The sequence below is a fragment of the Cinclus cinclus genome, chromosome 29 (genome assembly GCF_963662255.1).
Source record: "Cinclus cinclus chromosome 29, bCinCin1.1, whole genome shotgun sequence".
In the NCBI taxonomy this organism is placed as follows: domain Eukaryota; kingdom Metazoa; phylum Chordata; class Aves; order Passeriformes; family Cinclidae; genus Cinclus; species Cinclus cinclus.
Genome location: NC_085074.1, coordinates 1,270,600 through 1,290,903, shown reverse-complemented (window position 1 = coordinate 1,290,903; position 20,304 = coordinate 1,270,600). Strand labels below are relative to the sequence as shown.

Here is a 20,304-nt window from a genome sequence, read left to right as displayed (position 1 = left end):
CCCCCCTGACACCGGCCCGGTAGCGGTGCCGGTGTCGATCCCGGCCCGGCAGCGCCGTCAGCGGCCAAAGCGCCCGATCCCGGCCCGGGCCCCGGCAGCGGCTCCGGGCCCTGCTCATCGGCCCCGCCCCGCCGCAGTTCCGCTTCCGGTTTTCTTCCGCTTCCGGCTGCGGTTCCGGTTCCGGTACGGGTGCCGCCATGCCCGAGGCGCTGTCGCTGCTGTGCCGGGTGTCCGCGCACCCCGAGTCCCGCTGCTGGGCCCTGGCCTGGAGCCCCAGCGGGGCCCTGCTGGCGTCCTGCGGCGGGGACCGCACCGTGCGGATCTGGGGCCGCGACGGTGAGCGGGACCGGAACGGGAACGGCTGTGGGGAACCGGGAGCGAGCCGTGCGGGTCTGGGGCCGGGGCTGTGAGCGGGGAACCGGGGTCGGACAGTGCAGGAGTCCGGACGCTCCGGGGCTGGGACTGGAAAGTCCGCGGGAACCGGGGTAGACACGGGATTGACCCGTGTCCCCCTCCCCGTGTCCCCCTCCCCGTGTCCCTGTCCCGGTGCCAGGCCCGGGCTGGACGTGCCGGGCGGTTCTGGCCGATGGACATCAGCGCACCGTGCGCAGGGTGGCCTGGTCGCCCTGCGGCCACTACCTGGCCTCGGCCAGCTTCGATGGCACCACCTGCGTCTGGAAGCGCCAGGAGAACGACTTCGAGGTGGGACCCCTGCCCAGAGCCACCCCAGAGCCACCTGGGACCCCCTGGACCACCTGGGACCCCCTGGGCCACCCCAGAGCCACCTGGGACCCCTTGGGCCACCCCAGAGCCACCTGGGACCCCCTGGGCCACCTGGGACCCCCTGGGCCACCCCAGAGCCACCTGGGACCCCCTGGGCCACCCCAGAGCCACCTGGGACCCCCTGGGCCACCCCAGAGCCACCTGGGACCCCTTGGGCCACCCCAGAGCCACCTGGGACCCCCTGGGCAGCCCCAGAGCCACCTGGGACCCCTTGGGCCACCCCAGAGCCACCCCAGAGCCACCTGGGACCCCCTGGGCCGCCCCAGAGCCACCTGGGACCCCCTGGGCCACCTGGGACCCCCTGGGCCACCCCAGAGCCACCTGGGCCACCCCAGAGCCACCTGGGACCCCCTGGGCCGCCCCAGAGCCACCTGGGACCCCCTGGGCCACCTGGGACCCCCTGGGCCGCCCCAGACCCACCCGGGACCCCCCCTTTGTCCCCAGCCCCCCAAACTCTGCCTGACCCCCCAGACCCCCCCATTCCCGGTCAGATTTTGGGGTGCCCCCAGCCCCCGTGCCCTGTCCCCACAGGTGGTGGCCACGCTGGAGGGGCACGAGAACGAGGTGAAGTCGGTGGCCTGGGCACCCTCGGGGTCACTGCTGGCCACCTGCAGCCGGGACAAGAGCGTCTGGGTCTGGGAGGGTGAGCGGGGCTGGGGGGAGCGGGACACCCCTGACCCCACACTGACCCCCTGACCAGTGACCCCACACTGACCCCACACTGAGCCCCCGAACATCCCCCTGACCCCTGTGACCCCTGACCCCTGTGACCCCCCCGACCCCTGTGACCCCTGACCCCTGTCACCCCCCTGACCCCTGTCACCCCTGTGACCCCCCTGACCCCTGTGACCCCTGACCCCTGTGACCCCTGACCCCTGTGACCCCTGACCCCTGTCACCCCCCTGACCTCTGTGACCCCTGACCCCTGTGACCCCCCTGACCCCTGTGACCCCCCTGACCTCTGTCACCCCCCTGACCCCTGTGACCCCTGACCCCTGTCACCCCTGTGACCCCCGACCCCTGTCACTCCCCCGACCCCTGTGACCCCTGACCCCTGTCACCCCTGTGACCCCCCCGACTCCTGTGACCCCCCTGACCCCTGTGACCCCCGACCCCTGTCACCCCCCCGACCCCTGTGACCCCTGACCCCTGTCACCCCTGTGACCCCCCCGACCCCTGTGACCCCCCTGACCCCTGTGACCCCTGACCCCTGTGACCCCCCTGACCCCTGGCCCTGCCCGTGCCCGCAGTGGACGAGGAGGAGCAGGAGTTCGAGTGTGTCAGTGTGCTCAGCGCTCACACACAGGATGTCAAACACGTGGTGTGGCACCCCAGCCAGGAGGTGAGGGGACACCTGGGGACACCTGGGGACACGGGGACACCTGGGGACACCTGGGGACATGGGGACACCTGGGGACACGGGGACATACCGGGGACACCTGGGGACACACCGGGTACACATGGGGACACCTGGGGACACAGGAACACACTGGGGACACCTGGGGACACGGGGACATACCGGGAGACCTGGGGACACATGGAGACACCTGGGGACACAGAAACACACTGGGGACACCTGGGGACACAGGAACACACTGGGGACACCTGGGGACACAGGAACACACTGGGGACACCCAAAGTCCCAAAGAACTCCTGGGGATCCCCAGGGTCCCCCAGAGCCCCGTTGTCCCCCAGGGTCCCATCCTGTGACCCCCAAACCCTGCAGGGTTCCAATTCCTGTCCCCAGCTCAGCCCCATGTCCCCATGTCCCCATGTCCCTGCGTGTCCCCATGTCCCCAGCTGCTGGCCAGTGCCAGCTACGATGACACGGTGCGCCTGTACCGCGAGGACGATGACGACTGGGTGTGCTGTGCCACCCTGGAGGGTCACACGTCCACCGTGTGGGCAGTGGCCTGGGAGCGCTCCGGGCAGCGCCTCGTGTCCTGCAGCGATGACCGAACCCTGCGCGTGTGGCAGCGCTCCGAGGGACAGGGACAGGGACAGGGTGAGGGACGGGGACAGGGAATGGGGACAGGGTGAGGGACGGGGACAGGGGCACGGTGAGGGATGGGGACAGGGACAGGGTGAGGGACGGGGACAGGGGCACGGTGAGGGATGGGGACAGGGGCAGGGATGGGGACAGGGGCACGGTGAGGGACAGGGACAGGGTGAGGGACGGGGACAGGGACACGGTGAGGGACGGGGATAGGGACATGGTGAGGGACAGGGACAGGGACATGGTGAGGGATGGGGACAGGGAATGGGGACAGGGACACGGTGAGGGACGGGGACAGGGAATGGGGACAGGGTGAGGGACGGGGACAGGGACACGGTGAGGGACAGGGACAGGGACACGGTGAGGGACAGGGACAGGGACATGGTGAGGGACGGGGACAGGGAATGGGGACGGGGCAGGGTGAGGGATGGGGACGGGGACAGGGGACAGGAACAGGGGACAGGCACAGGGATGGGACGGACTGGGATGGGGACGGGACAGGGGTGGAAACAGGGATGGGGAGAGGGGACAGATGGGACAGGAGAGGACAGGGAGGGGACAGAGAATGAAGAAGGAAAAGGGAGAGGAAAGCGGGAGGGGAGGGAAGGGGACGGGAAGGGAGGAGAGAGGAGGGGGAAATGCCTTGATGTCCCCAGTGTCCCCAATGTCCCCTGTTCCCAGGCAGTGGCACGGAGCCCAGCTGGAAATGTGTGTGCACCCTGTCCGGGTACCACGGGCGCAGCATCTACGACGTGGCCTGGTGAGCACAGGGACAGAGGGACAGTGGGGATGGGGACATGGGGACAGTGGGGATGGGGACATGGGGACAGTGGGGATGGGGACAGAGAGACAGTGGGGATGGGGACAGAGGGACAGTGGGGACAGTGGGGATGGGGACAGAGGGACAGTGGGGATGGGGACAGAGGGACAGTGGGGATGGGGACAGGGGAACAGTGGGGATGGGGACAGAGAGACAGTGGGGATGGGGACAGTGGGGACATAGGGACAGTGGGGACAGTGGGGATGGGGACAGAGGGACAGTGGGGATGGGGACAGTGGGGACAGTGGGGATGGGGACAGTGGGGACAGTGGGGATGGGGACAGTGGGGATATAGGGCCAGGGGGACAGTGGGGACAGAGGCACCTCTGGCATGCTGGGGATGCCAGTGACACTGGGGACCCCTCACCAGGGCCCTGTGACCCAACTGCCACCTCCCTGGTGACCCGTCCACGTGCCACCTCACCAGGGCCCTGTCCCCTCCTTAGTGACGCCCCCCCAGGTGTCCCCTGTCCCCTCCCTGACCGCTGTCCCTGTCCCCCCAGGTGTCACCTGACGGGCGCGGTGGCCACGGCGTGCGGCGACGATGCCGTGCGGGTGTTCGAGGAGGTGGCCCCGGTGGCCCCGGGGTGCCCGGTGACCTTCGGCCTGGCCGCCCACGTGCCACGGGCACACGCCCAGGACGCCAACGGGGTGGCCTGGCACCCGCGGGAGCCGGGGCTGCTGGCGTCCTGCGGGGACGACGGGGACATCGCCTTCTGGCACTACCAGCGGCCCGATGGCCTCTGAGGGACGCGGCCAGCAGCGCCCCCGGGAGCCTCCCCGGCTACCGGGACCCTCCCGTGGCCACCGGGATCACCCCGTGGCCTCCGGGATGTCCCAGGGGCCTCCAGGACGTCTCGGTGTTCTCAGGATCCCCCAAATCCTCCAGGACCCCCCAGGTTCTCCAGAACTTTCCCAGGACCCTCCAGCGTCCCCCAGGTCCCCTTCACATCGTCCAGGACCTTCCCAAGTCCTACAAGACCCTCCCGGTGTCCCCCAGAATCCCCCAGATCCTCCGGTGCCCCCCAGGTTCTCCAGGACATCTTCCAGCACCTTCCCGAGTTCCAGAGCCCTTCCAGGTGTCCCCCAGGTCCCCCCTCCGTGTCCCCGTCCCATCTCCCTCCCCAGCTGGGTTTGTGGGGTCGGGATGGGGTTTGGGATCCCTGCAGGATTTCCTGGCCCAAAGCCAATAAATCCAAGGATTTCCTGGGAAAATCCCCCGGATCTTCCCCAGGGTTTGGGGTCGGCCTGGAGCCCACAAGGACCCCAGAGGAGTTTGGGGTGCGGGAATTTGGGATCCCAGCGGTTTGGAATTCGGGAATTTGGGATCCAGGAATTTTTGGTTTCAAGAGTTTGGGGTCCAAGAGTCTGGGATCCAAGAATTTGAGATCGGGGAATTTTGGGATCGGGGAATTTGGGATCCAGCACCAAAGCCGAGTCAGATCCTGAAGTTTATTCCAACCTAAAAAAAAAAAACCTCTGTACAAAACATCAAAACCCTAAACAGGAACACAGGGAGGGGTTTGGGGGCATTTATGGGATTTTCTGGGACTTGATGGGATTTTGTGGGATTTTATGGGACTTGGGTAGGATTTTTCTGGGATGTGGGATTTTGTAGGACTTTATAGTATTTGGCTGGGGGTTTTTCATGGGATTTTTTTGGGGGGATCTTTATGGGAGTTCACGGTATTTGGGTGGGTTTTTTTGTGGGAATTTTTTTTTCATTTTTCATAGGATTTTGCTGGGATTTTCCTGATATTTTATGGGATGTTGCTGGGGTTTTTATGGGATTTTACTCGGGATTTTATGGGATTCTGTGGGGTTTTTGTGGGATTTTACTCGGGGTTTTTTAATGGGATTTTGCTGGGTTTTTAAAGGGATTTTGCTGGGTTTTTATGGGATTTTTGTGGGATTCTGTGGGTTTTTGTGGCATTCAGTGGGGTGTGGCTCTCAGTCAGACTCAGAGTCGCTCTCGGCCTCCTTGACGTCCACACTGAACTTGTACTCCTGGTCACAGCCCATGTAGGCGTCGCTCATGAAGAACAGCGTGTAGTGCTGCGTGCCTGCTGCTGGGGCCACGAAATCCAGCTTCACCTGGGGACACGGGGGTCACACGGGGTCAGTCAGGGTCACTGGGGTCAGTCGGGTTCGCCCAGGGTCACTGGGGTCAGTCAGGGTCATTGGGGTCAGTCAGGGTCATTGGGGTCACACGGGGTCAGTCAGGATCACACGGGGTCAGTCAGGGTCACTGGGGTCACCCAGGGTCACATGGGGTCAGTCAGGGTCACATGGGGTCAGTCAGGGTCACTGGGGTCACCCAGGGTCACTGGGGTCAGTCGGGTTCGCCCAGGGTCACTGGGGTCAGTCAGGGTCATTGGGGTCACCCAGGGTCACTGGGGTCAGTCAGGGTCACTGGGGTCAGTCGGGTTCACCCAGGGTCACTGGGGTCAGTCAGGGTCACACGGGGTCACTGGGGTCAGTCGGGTTCACCCAGGGTCACTGGGGTCAGTCAGGGTCACACGGGGTCAGTCAGGGTCACTGGGGTCAGTTGGGTTCGCCCAGGGTCACTGGGGTCAGTCAGGGTCACTGGGGTCACCCAGGGTCACTGGGGTCACCCAGCCCATGGCATCCCCCCTGTGACACCTCAGTGTCACTGCCCTGATGTCACCCGTGTGTTTACCCTCCAGTGTCCCCCCAGTGTCCCCCAGTGTCCCCAGTGTCACCTTGGCCTTCTGCTGCAGCGTCAGGCGTTTGATGGAGATGAGGCTGTTGGACTTGGAGTCCCCGATCACCACCCACCAGCCCTCCTCTCGCTTCTGTGGGGACATCGGGGACATTGTCACCTCAGTGCCACCCCAGCACCACCCACCAGCCCTCCTCTCCCTTCTGTGGGGACATCGGGGACATTGTCACCTCAGTGCCACCCCAGCACCACCCACCAGCCCTCCTCTCCCTTCTGTGGGGACATCGGGGACACTGTCACCTCAGTGCCACTCCCCCTCTGCCATCACCCAGCCGTGTTATGGGACACTCTCACTGGGACACTCCAGAGCAGGGACAGGGACTCAGAGACTTGAGGACAGATCTGTCCTATCTGCCCATCAATCCCATGGATCCCTGGATACTGATCCCTGGATCCCGACCCCAATGATTCCTGGATCCCAACCCCAATGATCCCATGGACCCCTGGATCCCAACCCCAATGATCCCATGGATCCCTGGATACTGATCCCTGGATCCCGACCCCAATGATCCCTGGATCCCGACCCCACTGATCCCTGGATCCCAACCCCAATGATCCCTGGATCCCGACCCCACTGATCCCTGGATCCCAACCCCACTGATCCCATGGATCCCTGGATAGTGATCCCTGGATCCCAACCCCACTGATCCTAACCCCATAGATCCCATGGACCCCTGGATACTGACCCCGGTGATACCATGGATCCCAACCCCATTGATCCCATGGATCCCTGGATAGTGATCCCTGGATCCCGACCCCACTGATCCCATGGACCCCTGGATAGTGATCCCTGGATCCCGACCCCACTGATCCCATGGATCCCTGGATAGTGATCCCTGGATCCCGGCCCCACTGATCCCATGGACCCCTGGATAGTGATCCCTGGATCCCGGCCCCACTGATCCCATGGACCCCTGGATAGTGATCCCTGGATCCCGACCCCACTGATCCCATGGATCCCTGGATAGTGATCCCTGGATCCCGACCCCACTGATCCCTGGGCCCCGCAGTACCTGTGGGAACAGGGGGGCGATCACTGGCCCCGTGACCTCCTCCTCCCGCTCCAGCTGCACCAGCACCACCACGGGACCACCACTGGGGACACAGAACGGGATCAGCAGCTGTGGGATTGCGTCCTGATCCCATCCCAAACCCCACCCCGGCGACCCCAATCCCACCCCGGTGTCCCCAGTCCCCCCGGTGTCCCCGTCTCACCTGCGGATGCTGTCCCTGTCCCCCACCTCGTAGGACAGCTCGATGTTGGGGTAGCGGTTGCAGAACCGCGCCACGTCGGCGATCTGTGCCTCGGGCAGCTGCAGCAGCGCCGTGCGCTCCTCGTCCTCCATCTCCATGATGTCAAACACGCTCTCCACGCCCTGGAGCGACGAACGACAGGGACACCGACGGGAATGACGGGAACACCAACGGGAACGACAGGGACACCGACGGGAATGACGGGAACGACAGGGACACCGACGGGAATGACGGGAACGCCAACGGGAACGACCGGGACACCGACGGGAATGACGGGAACGACAGGGACACCGACGGGAATGACGGGAACGCCAACGGGAACGACCGGGACACCGACGGGAATGACGGGAACGACAGGGACACCGACGGGAATGACGGGAACGACCGGGACACCAACGGGAATGACGGGAACGCCAACGGGAACGACCGGGACACCGACGGGAATGACGGGAACGCCAACGGGAACGACCGGGACACCGACGGGAATGACGGGAACACCAACGGGAACGACAGGGACACCGACGGGAATGACGGGAACGACCGGGACACTGACGGGAATGACGGGAACGCCAACGGGAACGACAGGGACACCGACGGGAATGACGGGAACGACCGGGACACCGACGGGAATGACGGGAACGCCAACGGGAACGACCGGGACACCGACGGGAATGACGGGAACGCCAACGGGAACGACCGGGACACCGACGGGAATGACGGGAACGCCAACGGGAACGACAGGGACACCGACGGGAATGACGGGAACACCAACGGGAACGACAGGGACACTGACGGGAATGACGGGAACACCAATGGGAACGACAGGGACACCGATGGGAATGACGGGAACGACAGGGACACCGACGGGAATGACGGGAACGACAGGGACACCGACGGGAATGACGGGAACGCCAACGGGAACGACCGGGACACCGATGGGAATGACGGGAACGACAGGGACACCGACGGGAATGATGGGAACGACGGGAACGCCAACGGGAACAACAGGGACACCGACGGGAATGACGGGAACGCCAACGGGAACGACTGGGACACCGACGGGAATGACGGGAACGACAGGGACACCGACGGGAATGACGGGAACGCCAACGGGAACGACCGGGACACCGATGGGAATGACGGGAACGACAGGGACACCGACGGGAATGACGGGAACGCCAACGGGAACGACCGGGACACCGATGGGAATGACGGGAACGACAGGGACACCGACGGGAATGACGGGAACGACAGGGACACCGACGGGAATGATGGGAACGACGGGAACGCCAACGGGAACAACAGGGACACCGACGGGAATGACGGGAACGCCAACGGGAACGACCGGGACACCGACGGGAATGATGGGAAAGCCAACGGGAACGACAGCGACACCGACAGGAATGACGGGGATACAGACAGGAATGACAGGAATGACAGGGATACAGACAGGAATGCGGGAATGCCGATGGGAGCGATGGAATGCCGGGAATGATGGGAATGCCAATAGGAATGCTGGGAATGCCAGGGATACCGGGGATGACAGGAATGCCAATGGGGATGATAGGAATGCCAACGGGAATGATGGGAATGCCGGGAATGCCAATGGGAGTGCTGGGAATGCCAGGGATACAACCGGACCGGACCGTAATGATGGGAATGCTGACGGGAATGACGGCAGTCCCTAACTCTACCCACCCCCAGGAAACCACAGACCCTTCCTTGTCCTAAAATTCCAGGAATTCAAACCACACACACCCCAAGAAACCCCAGACTAACTTCCTGCAATTCTGGGAATTCCAGGAATTCTGGGCATTGCCACCTCCACCTCATTAATTGGCAGAATAACTCGGGACCTTGTTAATAAGGGGAGTAATTCAGGGTATCTCGTTAATCACGGGAATAACTCAGGGGTCTCATTAATTGCTATCTCAGCCCCCCACCAGAGCTCATCTGGTGCTCGTTAAACAGCGAAAATAACTCGTCAGTTTTTTGTTAACTGGTGGAATAACTTGGGGTACCCTCATTAATTAGTGAAGTAATTTTAACCCCGATTAAAGCTCTTCCCTCCTGGATTCACCACAAAACCGACTCATCCCAACTCTGCCGTCTCTAAACGGATTTCAGGATTGAGGAAATCCCTAAAACCCATGGGATTTCCAAAATCCTAAATCAGAAATCCTGAATCTCCAATTCCAGCTTTTCCCAAAAATCTGAGCCTGAGATTCCCGAGCCCCGGGTGTCCCCGGGTGTCCCCAGGCCGTACCTTGTCCGTGCAGCGTTTGATGTGCTCAGAGGTGAAGTGGGGCAGCTGCTTCAGGTACGAGTCCTTGGACCACATGGCCTGAGTGACCATCTGGGCCAGCTCCATGGCGGCCAGCGCCGGGCTCAGCCAGCCATTGCTGGAGAGCACGTCCACACAGGCCTGGATCAGCCGGATGGCCTGGACAGGGACGGGGATGGTCAGTGATGGTCAGTGATGGTCAGTGACAGGGACAGGGATGGTCAGTGACAGGGATAGGAATGGTCAGGGATGGTCAGTGACAGGGATAGGAATGGTCAGTGATGGTCAGTGATGGTCAGTGACAGGGACAGGGATGGTCAGTGACAGGGATAGGAATGGTCAGGGATGGTCAGTGACAGGGATAGGAATGGTCAGTGATGGTCAGTGATGGTCAGTGACAGGGATGGTCAGTGACAGGGACGGGGATGGTCAGTGATGGTCAGGGATGGTCAGGGACAGGGATAGGAATGGTCAGTGATGGTCAGTGATGGTCAGTGACAGGGACAGGGATGGTCAGTGACAGGGACGGGGATGGTCAGTGATGGTCAGGGATGGTCAGGGACAGGGATGGTCAGTGACAGGGATAGGAATGGTCAGGGATGGTCAGTGATGGTCAGTGACAGGGACAGGGATGGTCAGGGACAGGGACAGGGATGGTCAGTGATGGTCAGTGATGGTCAGTGCTATGGACAGGGATGGTCAGGGATGGTCAGTGATGGTCAGTGACACAGCCAGGGATGGGGACCCCATGGGATGGACCCAGGCTGGAGCAGTTCCAGGCTGGAGGAACTCCCACAGAACTGACCCCATGGGATGGAGCAACCCCTGGAGAACCTCACCACCCCACCACGCTTTCCTTGGCCATAAGTCCCAGCCCATGCCCAGTTCCAGCCCGCTGTCCCATGTCGGGTGTGGGGTCCCTCCAGCCCCTCACCCCCAGAACCCCTCACAGCATTCCCTGTGCCCTGAGCAGGATCTGGGGCTCTGGTCCCACCTTGCTCAGGATCTCCTCGGTGTCCGACTGCAGCTCGGCGCTCAGCTGCATCCGGGACAGGTGGGCCTGGAGCAGCAGGTTGGTCTTGACGTGGGGGTCGTTGAATTTGGGGTTGGTCAGTTTGTGGGGCACCTTCTGGGACAGCTGCGGGTGGAGGGGAAAGCCTTCAGTGCTCAAATCCCAAATCGGGGCTGGAGCCCCAAAACCAGCAGGGAGAGAGGCTTTGGGATTAGGCAATGAACAGGGTTGGGGTTATTGAGGGCTCATCCTATCCCCGTCTCCATCGCATCCCATCATTCCCATTGATCCCATCCCATTCTCATCCCACCCGCTTGATCCCATTATCCCCTTGACCCCATTGCCATCCCATCCCATCCCATTGTTCCCACTGATCCCATCCCATTGATGCAATGGTTCCCAGAGGTCCCATTGGATCCCGTGGATCCCACTGAATCCCACCCCAATGCCCTGACCTGGCGCAGCAGGTTGTCCTCGTGGTGCCGGATGGGGATGTTCACATGGATCCCATGGATCCCAATGATCCCATCCCAATGATCCCAGTGACCCCATGGACACCCTGACCTGGCGCAGCAGGTTGTCCTCGTGGTGCCGGATGGGGATGTTCACATGGATCCCATGGATCCCAATGATCCCATCCCAATGATCCCAGTGACCCCATGGACACCCTGACCTGGCGCAGCAGGTTGTCCTCGTGGTGCCGGATGGGGATGTTCACATGGATCCCATGGATCCCAATGATCCCATCCCAATGATCCCAGTGACCCCATGGACACCCTGACCTGGCACAGCAGGTTGTCCTCGTGGTGCCGGATGGGGATGTTCTCATGGATCCCATGGATCCCATCCCAATGATCCCAGTGACCCCATGGACACCCTGACCTGGCGCAGCAGGTTGTCCTCGTGGTGCCGGATGGGGATGTTCACATGGATCACATGGATCCCAATGATCCCATCCCAATGATCCCAGTGACCCCATGGACACCCTGACCTGGCACAGCAGGTTGTCCTCGTGGTGCCGGATGGGGATGTTCACATGGATCCCATGGATCCCAATGATCCCATCCCAGTGATCCCAGTGACCCCATGGACACCCTGACCTGGCGCAGCAGGTTGTCCTCGTGGTGCCGGATGGGGATGTTCTCATGGATCCCATGGATCCCATGGATCCCATCCCAGTGATCCCAGTGACCCCATGGACACCCTGACCTGGCACAGCAGGTTGTCCTCGTGGTGCCGGATGGGGATGTTCACATGGATCCCATGGATCCCATGGATCCCATCCCAATGATCCCAGTGACCCCATGGACACCCTGACCTGGCGCAGCAGGTTGTCCTCGTGGTGCCGGATGGGGATGTTCTCATGGATCCCATGGATCCCATGGATCCCATCCCAGTGATCCCAGTGACCCCATGGACACCCTGACCTGGCGCAGCAGGTTGTCCTCGTGGTGCCGGATGGGGATGTTCTCATGGATCCCATGGATCCCATCCCAATGATCCCAGTGACCCCATGGACACCCTGACCTGGCGCAGCAGGTTGTCCTCGTGGTGCCGGATGGGGATGTTCACATGGATCCCATGGATCCCATGGATCCCATCCCAATGATCCCAGTGACCCCATGGACACCCTGACCTGGCGCAGCAGGTTGTCCTCGTGGTGCCGGATGGGGATGTTCTCATGGATCCCATGGATCCCATGGATCCCATCCCAATGATCCCAGTGTCCCCATGGACACCCTGACCTGGCGCAGCAGGTTGTCCTCGTGGTGCCGGATGGGGATGTTCTCATGGATCCCATGGATCCCATCCCAATGATCCCAGTGACCCCATGGACACCCTGACCTGGCGCAGCAGGTTGTCCTCGTGGTGCCGGATGGGGATGTTCTCATGGATCCCATGGATCCCATCCCAATGATCCCAGTGACCCCATGGACACCCTGACCTGGCGCAGCAGGTTGTCCTCGTGGTGCCGGATGGGGATGTTCTCGTACTCGGCGGCGTTGGAGATGATCTCCAGCAGCCCCCGCACCTTGGTCTTGGCGTTGAGCGACATGCTGAACAGTTCTGGGGAAAAACACACAAAAAACAGGAGTTTTGGGAGGGAATACACAAACATCAGGAATTTGTGGAGAAAACCCAAAACCAGCGATTGTTTTGGGGCAATCTCTCAGACCCAGGGATATTTTTTTGGAAAACAGCCAAACCCAGAGATTCTTTTGGGGGAGAAATCCCTAAACCCAGAGATTTTTCTGGGGGGGAAACACCCTAAAATTGGGATTTTTTTGGGGAAAACATCCAAACCCAGGGATTTTTTGAAGGAAACCCCCAAGGGCAGGAATTTTTTTGGGGAAATCCCCCAAATCCTGGGACTTATGTAGGTGAAAAACACCCAAATCCAGGGAATTTTTTTGGGGGAAAACACCCAAACAGAGTTTTTTGGTTTTTTTTGGGAAAACACCCAAACACAGGGATTTTTATAGGGGAAAACACTCAAATCCAGGGACTATTGTGTGGGGGAACCCCCCAAACCCAGGGATTTTTTTGGATCCCCCCAAACCCAGGGATTTTTTTCTGGGAACCCCATCAGAGGGTTTTGGGGTGCAAACCCCATAATCAGGTATTTTTTTGGTAACCTCATCAGCAGCAGGGGTTTTTGGGGTGCAAAGCCCTGTGGCAGGGCTGTGTCACCTATGGTGGTGTAGTTGATGTAGTAGTAGGCTGCGATCATGCCCAGGTTGAGCGGGGCCACGTCCATCTCGTCCTCGATGCTGATGCACTTGGACTGCTCCAGGTCACTGAGGGTCTGCTCCACCAGCTCCGACAGGTGATCCGACAGGTGCCGGTGGGACACGCCTGCGGGACGGACACGGGACACACGGGGATGGGGTGGGAATGATGGTATTGGGTAATGGGGTAACGGGGTAGAGGGGTAATGGGATAATAGGGTAATGGGATAGTGGGATAACGGGGAAATGGGTAATGGGGTAATGGGATGGGATAAGATGGAACAGGGATAGTAAATGGGACAGTGGGATAATGGGATGGGGCAGTGGGACAGGGATAGTAAATGGGACAGTGGGATAATGGGATGGGGCAGTGGGACAGGGATAGTAAATGGGATAATGGGATAATGGGATGGGATAAGATGGGACAGGGATGGTAAATGGGTTAATGGGATAATGGGATGGGGCAGTGGGACAGGGATAGTAAATGGGATAATGGGACAGGAGGATAATGGGATCATGGCATGGACAGGACAGGACAGGACGGGTTGTCCAGCACCACTCCCACACCAGGACACCCCAGGGCTGCTCCTGGCCGCAGCACTGCCCCTGCTCACCTTGCAGGTTGTAGTAGTTGGGGTTCTGGGTCATCCTGCGGTACAGGAAGGTCCAGGTCAGGTAGTCCACGGCGTCCTGCTTGTTCTCGATGGTCTTGGTGACGATCTCGGCGTTGAAGTGGTCGTGCATGCAGTGGTCCAGGTGAGACTCCACCGGCAGAGGCTCGTACAGGAACTTCTTGAAGAAATCCTGCAGCAGGACGGGCAGGAAAAGGGAAAGAATTCAAGAATTCATCCCAAAAATGCTGGGGGAATGCCCAGTGCTGTGCTCTGGGAGGGTTTGGATTGTCCCCATGGTGATCCCAATCCCTAGTGAGGATTCCATCCCATCCTAATCCCCACCCTATCCCATGGATCCCATTCCATCCCAGCCCATCGATCCCATTGATCCCATCCCACCCATTCCATCTCCTCCATCCCATCTCACTGATTCTATTCTTCCCATTGATCCCATCCCATCCATCCCATCCCATCCCATCCCATCCCATCCCATCCCATCCCATCCCATCCCATCCCATCCCATCCCATCCCATCCCACTGATCCCATGGATCCCAATCCGTCCCATCCCACTGATCCCTTTTATTCCGTTCCATCCCATCCATCCTATCCCACTGATCCCACTCCATCCCATCATTTTCATCCCATCCCATCCCATTATCCCATCCCATCCCATCCCATCCCATTATCCCATCCCATCCCATCCCATCCCATTATCCCATCCCATCCCATCCCATTATCCCATCCCATCCCATCCCATCCCATCCCATCCCATTATCCCATCCCATCCCATTATCCCATCCCATTATCCCATCCCATTATCCCATCCCATTATCCCATCCCATCCCATTATCCCATCCCATCCCATTATCCCATCCCATCTCATCCCATCCCATTATCCCATCCCATCCCATCCCATCCCATTATCCCATCCCATTATCCCATCCCATTATCCCATCCCAATCCCATCCCATCCCATTATCCCATCCCATCCCATTATCCCATCCCATCCCATCCCATCCCATCCCATTATCCCATCCCATCCCATCCCATCCCATCCCATTATCCCATCCCATCCCATTATCCCATCCCATCCCATTATCCCATCCCATCTCATCCCATCCCATTATCCCATCCCATCCCATCCCATCCCATTATCCCATCCCATCCCATCCCATTATCCCATCCCATCCCAATCCCATCCCATCCCATCCCATTATCCCATCCCATCCCAATCCCATCCCCCCATCCCTACTCCACCCTATCCCATGGATCTCACCCCACCCTACGCCCACCCCACGTTCCCAGATCCATGCCCACCTTCTTGGAGCCCTGGCACATGATGACACAGCGGCCCTCGTCGTCCTGCAGCGGCCGGTTGGCGTGGCCCACCATCTGCAGCACGTCGTAGATGGGGTAATCCACGTACCTGCCAGGGACACGGGTCAGCGCTGCGCGGGGACCCCGGCCCCAGTCCCCACCCCAAACCCAATCCCGACCCCGACCCCAAACCCAGTCCCGACCCCAATCCCGACCCCGACCCCAATCCCAACCCCAGCCCCAATCCCAACCCCATCCCATCCATCCTAGACCACCTGGGATCCCAATCCCAAACCTAATCCTACCCCATCCATCTTAGCCCACCTGAGATCCCAATCCCATCCATCCCAGCCCACCTGGGATCCCAATCCCAATCCCAATCCCATCCCATCCCTACCCTATGATTCAATCCCATCCCAATCCCAACCCCAATCCCATGATCAATCCCAGTATCAATCCCATCCATCCCAATCCTACCCCATCCCAATCTGAATCCAATCCCACCCCACCCTGTCCAGTCCCACCCCAGTGCCACACCAATCTCAATACCAATCCCAATCTCAATCCCATCACATTCCAATCTCAATCCCATCCCCATCTGAATTTTAATCTCAATCCCATCCCAATCTGAATCTGAACCCCATCCCAATCCGAATCTGAATCCCACCTCGATCCGAATCCCATCCCATCCGATCCCGATCCCGATCCCGATCCCACCGAGCCCCGACCCCAGCCGAGGACTCACGCGTGGATCTTGCCGTTGTAGTACTGCGTGTCCATGATGATCACCAGGTGGGCCGAGATGTTCATGCCCCAGCAGAGGCTGCGCGAGGCCACCATCACCTGCACGGCTCCTGGGGACAGGGAGGGCACCCGGGCTCAGCGGGGACGGAGATCCCGGGATTCGGGGCGCTCCGACAGTGGGAGGGGGAGATCTCGGAATTCTGAGATTCCTGGAGTGGGGTAGGCTGGGAGAGGTTCCAGTGCCACCCAAGGCAGGGACACCTTCGGTGGATCCAGGGGGCTCCAGCCCAGCCTGTGACACTCCCAGGCATCCAGGGGCAGCCACAGCTGCTCTGGGAATTCCACCCCAGCCCCTCACACCCTCATTCCTTCCCAAATCCCACCCCAATCTCCCCTTTCCCAGAGGGAAGCCATTCCCTGTGTCCTGTCCCTCTCCAGGCCCTGGGAGGGGCTCCAGGTGTCCCCAGGGAGGTCACACAGAGTTGGGACAGGGCATCATCCCCAGTCCCAGCACTCTGGGCAGTGCTGGGCTCCAGGAAAGGCTTTTCCAGGCACTGGTCCCATCACATGGATCCCATCCCATTCCATGGATCCCATCCCTTTTCATCAATCCAAATCTGATCCTGATCCCAATCCCAATCCCATCCTGTTATCCCATTATCCCATTATCCCATTATCCCATTATCCTATCCCATCCCATCCCATCCCATCCCATCCCATCCCATCCCATCCCATCCCATCCCATCCCATCCCATCCCATCCCATCCCATCCCATCCCATCCCATGCCATCCCACCCCATGCCATCCCACCCCACCCCATCCCATCCCACGGATCCCATCCCCAACCAGAGCTGAAGAGCTGTTCCACCACGCGTCTCTCCATGGCTGTCAGCCCCTCGTGCAGGTATCCGACCCCGTTCACCAGCGTCTCCTTCAGGGTGGGGTCGCTCAGCTTCTCCAGGTACGGCACCAGGTCCTTCTCGGCACAGTGCAGGAACCTGCGCAGGTATCGGGAATGGTTCTGGTGCTGAAGGGCCTTTGGGATCTCCTGTCCCACCCCAACCACAATCCCAATCCCAATCTACCCAGTCCCACCCCATGATCCCCCTCTTCTCCAGGCCAGTCCCCTCAGCTCCCTCAGGAACTCACCATCTCCACCTCCAACCCCAAAAGCCATCCCTGGATGTTCTCCAACCCCAAAACAAATCCCTGGATGTTCTTCAACTCCAAAACAAATCCCAGGATGTTCTCCAACCCCAAAACAAATCCCTGGATGTTCTTCAACCCCAAAACAAATCCCAGGATGTTTTCCAATCCCAAAACAAATCCCTGGATGTTCTCCAACCCCAAAACAAATCCCTGGACATTCCTCAACCCCCTGGCCCATCCCGTGGTGTCCCCAGGTGTGCCCAGGTGTCCCCAGGTGTCCCACCTGTGGCGCTGGACGTCGGAGGCGCAGGTGGTCAGGATGTTGATGGCCGTCAGCCGCGTCTGCTTCCGGGACGGGACGAAGACCAGGACGGGTTTTTTGGGCGAGTGCTTCATGATGGCGTGGTACACGGGCTTGGCCATGGACAGCAGCCGGGTCTGCGTGTGGCTGATGTTGAAACCCTGCAGAAATCCCAAATGCAGCTGAATCCCAAAGGATTCCCTGCCAAACTGGTGAGGAATGCCAGAAAGTTCGTTTAAATCTGGCTTAAAAATGGTAACGATTGATCCTTGCATTAGTGACCAATGGCCAATCCCAACCTCAGTATCAATCCTATCCCATCCCATCAACCCCAATCCCATCCATCCCAATCCCATCCAAACCCACAGAATCCCAAAGGATTCCCTGCCAGACTGGTGTGGAAGGCTGGAAAATTTGCTTAAATCTGATGTGGTAATAATTGATCCTTGGATTGGTGATCAATGGCCAATCCCAATCTCAATATCAATCCTATCCATCCAAATCCTAATCCCATTCAATCCCAATCCAAATCCCATCCATCCTAATCCCATCCAATCCTACTAAATTCCAAACTATTCCCTGCCAAACTGGTGAGGAACACTGGAAAATTCACCAATTCCAACACGACCATGAGTGATCCTTGTACTGGTGATCAATGGCCAACACCAATCTGAATTTTATCCCATCCTTCCCATCCCATCCCATCCCATCCCATCCCATCCCATCCCATCCCATCCCATCCCATCCCATCCCATCAGTCCCAATCCTATCCATCCCAATCCCATCCCTCTGAATCCCAAAGGATTCTCTGCCAGACTGGTGGGGAACGCTGGAAAATTCTCCAAATTCTGACACGACCATGAGTGATCCTTGTATTGGTGATCAATGGCCAATCCCAATCTCAATCCCATCCCATCCACAACCCAAACCCAATCCCAAACCAACGATCCCATGGGATTTTACCAAAAATCAATTAGACAGCAATTATGAGCGATCCCACGGGATTATTACCAGGGATTAATTAAACAAGAGTTAACCATGATCCCAAAGGATTGTTCCAAGAATTAATTAGACAAGAACTGACAATGATCTCAAGAATTAATTAGGCAAGAGTTACCAACGATCCCAATGGATAATTACCAAGGATTAATTAAACAATAGTTAGCAATGATCCCAAAGGATTTTGCCAAGAATTAATTAGCCAAGAATTGGCAATAACAAGAATCACCAAAGATCCCAAGGGATTATTATCAAGGATTAATTAAACAAGAAATGATCCCAAGGGATTATTACCAAAACCAAATTAAACAAGAACTACCAACAATCCCAAGGGATAAATGCAAGGAACTAATTAGTCATGAATTGACAATAACAAGAGTCACCAACGATCCCAAGGGATTATGGCCATGGATTAACGAACCCAGAGCTCCCGACGATCCCAAGGGATTATGGCCATGGATTAATGAACCCAGAGCTCCCGACGATCCCAAGGGATTATGGCCATGGATTAATGAACCCAGAGCTCCCGACGATCCCAAGGGATTATGGCCATGGATTAACGAACCCAGAGCTCCCGACGATCCCAAGGGATTATGGCCATGGATTAATGAACCCAGAGCTCCCAATGATCCCAAGGGATTATGGCCATGGATTAATGAACCCAGAGCTCCCGACGATCCCAAGGGATTATGGCCATGGATTAACGAACCCAGAGCTCCTGACCATCCCAAGGGATTATGGCCATGGATTAATGAACCCAGAGCTCCCGACGATCCCAAGGGATTATGGCCATGGATTAATGAACCCAGAGCTCCTGACCATCCCAAGGGATTATGGCCATGGATTAATGAACCCAGAGCTCCCAATGATCCCAAGGGATTATGGCCATGGATTAACGAACCCAGAGCTCCCGACGATCCCAAGGGATTATGGCCATGGATTAACGAACCCAGAGCTCCCGACAATCCCAAGGGATTATGGCCATGGATTAACGAACCCAGAGCTCCCGACGATCCCAAGGGATTATGGCCATGGATTAATGAACCCAGAGCTCCCGACGATCCCAGGGGATTATGGCCATGGATTAATGAACCCAGAGCTCCCGACGATCCCAAGGGATTATGGCCATGGATTAATGAACCCAGAGCTCCTGACCATCCCAATGGATTATGGCCATGGATTAATGAACCCAGAGCTCCCGACGATCCCAAGGGATTATGGCCATGGATTAATGAACCCAGAGCTCCCGACGATCCCAATGGATTATGGCCATGGATTAATGAACCCAGAGCGCCCGACGATCCCAAGGGATTATGGCCATGGATTAATGAACCCAGAGCTCCTGACCATCCCAATGGATTATGGCCATGGATTAATGAACCCAGAGCTCCCGACGATCCCAAGGGATTATGGCCATGGATTAATGAACCCAGAGCTCCTGACCATCCCAATGGATTATGGCCATGGATTAATGAACCCAGAGCTCCTGACCATCCCAATGGATTATGGCCATGGATTAATGAACCCAGAGCTCCCGACGATCCCGGGGGATTATGGC

The 20,304-nt window shown here is 58.9% G+C and overlaps 2 protein-coding genes across 4 annotated transcripts in view; one reads left to right on the top strand and one right to left on the bottom strand.

The window, feature by feature from the left end:
- The first annotated feature begins 103 nt into the window (after nucleotides 1-103).
- On the top strand, nucleotides 104-4,802 carry CIAO1 (cytosolic iron-sulfur assembly component 1). The gene is made up of 7 exons (XM_062510568.1): nucleotides 104-336; nucleotides 554-702; nucleotides 1,315-1,426; nucleotides 2,034-2,125; nucleotides 2,584-2,788; nucleotides 3,461-3,539; nucleotides 4,103-4,802. Exons 1-7 carry the CDS (start codon nucleotides 198-200, stop codon nucleotides 4,344-4,346), a joined length of 1,020 nt encoding a protein of 339 aa, XP_062366552.1. The 5' UTR covers nucleotides 104-197; the 3' UTR covers nucleotides 4,347-4,802.
- Nucleotides 4,803-5,032: 230 nt separating this feature from the next.
- SNRNP200 (small nuclear ribonucleoprotein U5 subunit 200) overlaps nucleotides 5,033-20,304 on the bottom strand; it is a 72,111-nt gene continuing 56,839 nt past the window's right edge. The window contains exons 33-45 of one of the 3 annotated variants that reach the window (XM_062510779.1): nucleotides 17,730-17,908; nucleotides 17,144-17,295; nucleotides 16,299-16,407; nucleotides 15,554-15,662; nucleotides 14,236-14,425; nucleotides 13,584-13,748; nucleotides 12,838-12,959; nucleotides 10,875-11,018; nucleotides 9,863-10,039; nucleotides 7,558-7,718; nucleotides 7,356-7,437; nucleotides 6,323-6,415; nucleotides 5,033-5,693 (exon numbers count right to left, since the gene is read on the bottom strand). In XM_062510779.1, the coding sequence (XP_062366763.1) occupies nucleotides 5,550-5,693; nucleotides 6,323-6,415; nucleotides 7,356-7,437; nucleotides 7,558-7,718; nucleotides 9,863-10,039; nucleotides 10,875-11,018; nucleotides 12,838-12,959; nucleotides 13,584-13,748; nucleotides 14,236-14,425; nucleotides 15,554-15,662; nucleotides 16,299-16,407; nucleotides 17,144-17,295; nucleotides 17,730-17,908 (1,827 nt within the window). In that variant the 3' untranslated portion in view covers nucleotides 5,033-5,549. Of the gene's footprint in view, nucleotides 5,694-6,322; nucleotides 6,416-7,355; nucleotides 7,438-7,557; nucleotides 7,719-9,862; nucleotides 10,040-10,874; nucleotides 11,019-12,837; nucleotides 12,960-13,583; nucleotides 13,749-14,101; nucleotides 14,426-15,553; nucleotides 15,685-16,298; nucleotides 16,408-17,143; nucleotides 17,296-17,729; nucleotides 17,909-20,304 lie in introns of those variants that run through there. The other 2 variants (XR_009934062.1, XM_062510780.1) reach the window with 2 other exon arrangements.

Excerpts from the sequence above, each read along its gene's own strand:
- CIAO1 (XM_062510568.1), top strand. The coding sequence starts at position 198 with ATGCCCGAGGCGCTGTCGCTGCTGTGCCGGGTGTCCGCGCACCCCGAG. Across the intron at positions 2,126-2,583 it reads TGTGGCACCCCAGCCAGGAG|CTGCTGGCCAGTGCCAGCTA; the intron begins GTGAGGGGACAC and ends CCATGTCCCCAG. Across the intron at positions 2,789-3,460 it reads GGGACAGGGACAGGGACAGG|GCAGTGGCACGGAGCCCAGC; the intron begins GTGAGGGACGGG and ends CCCTGTTCCCAG.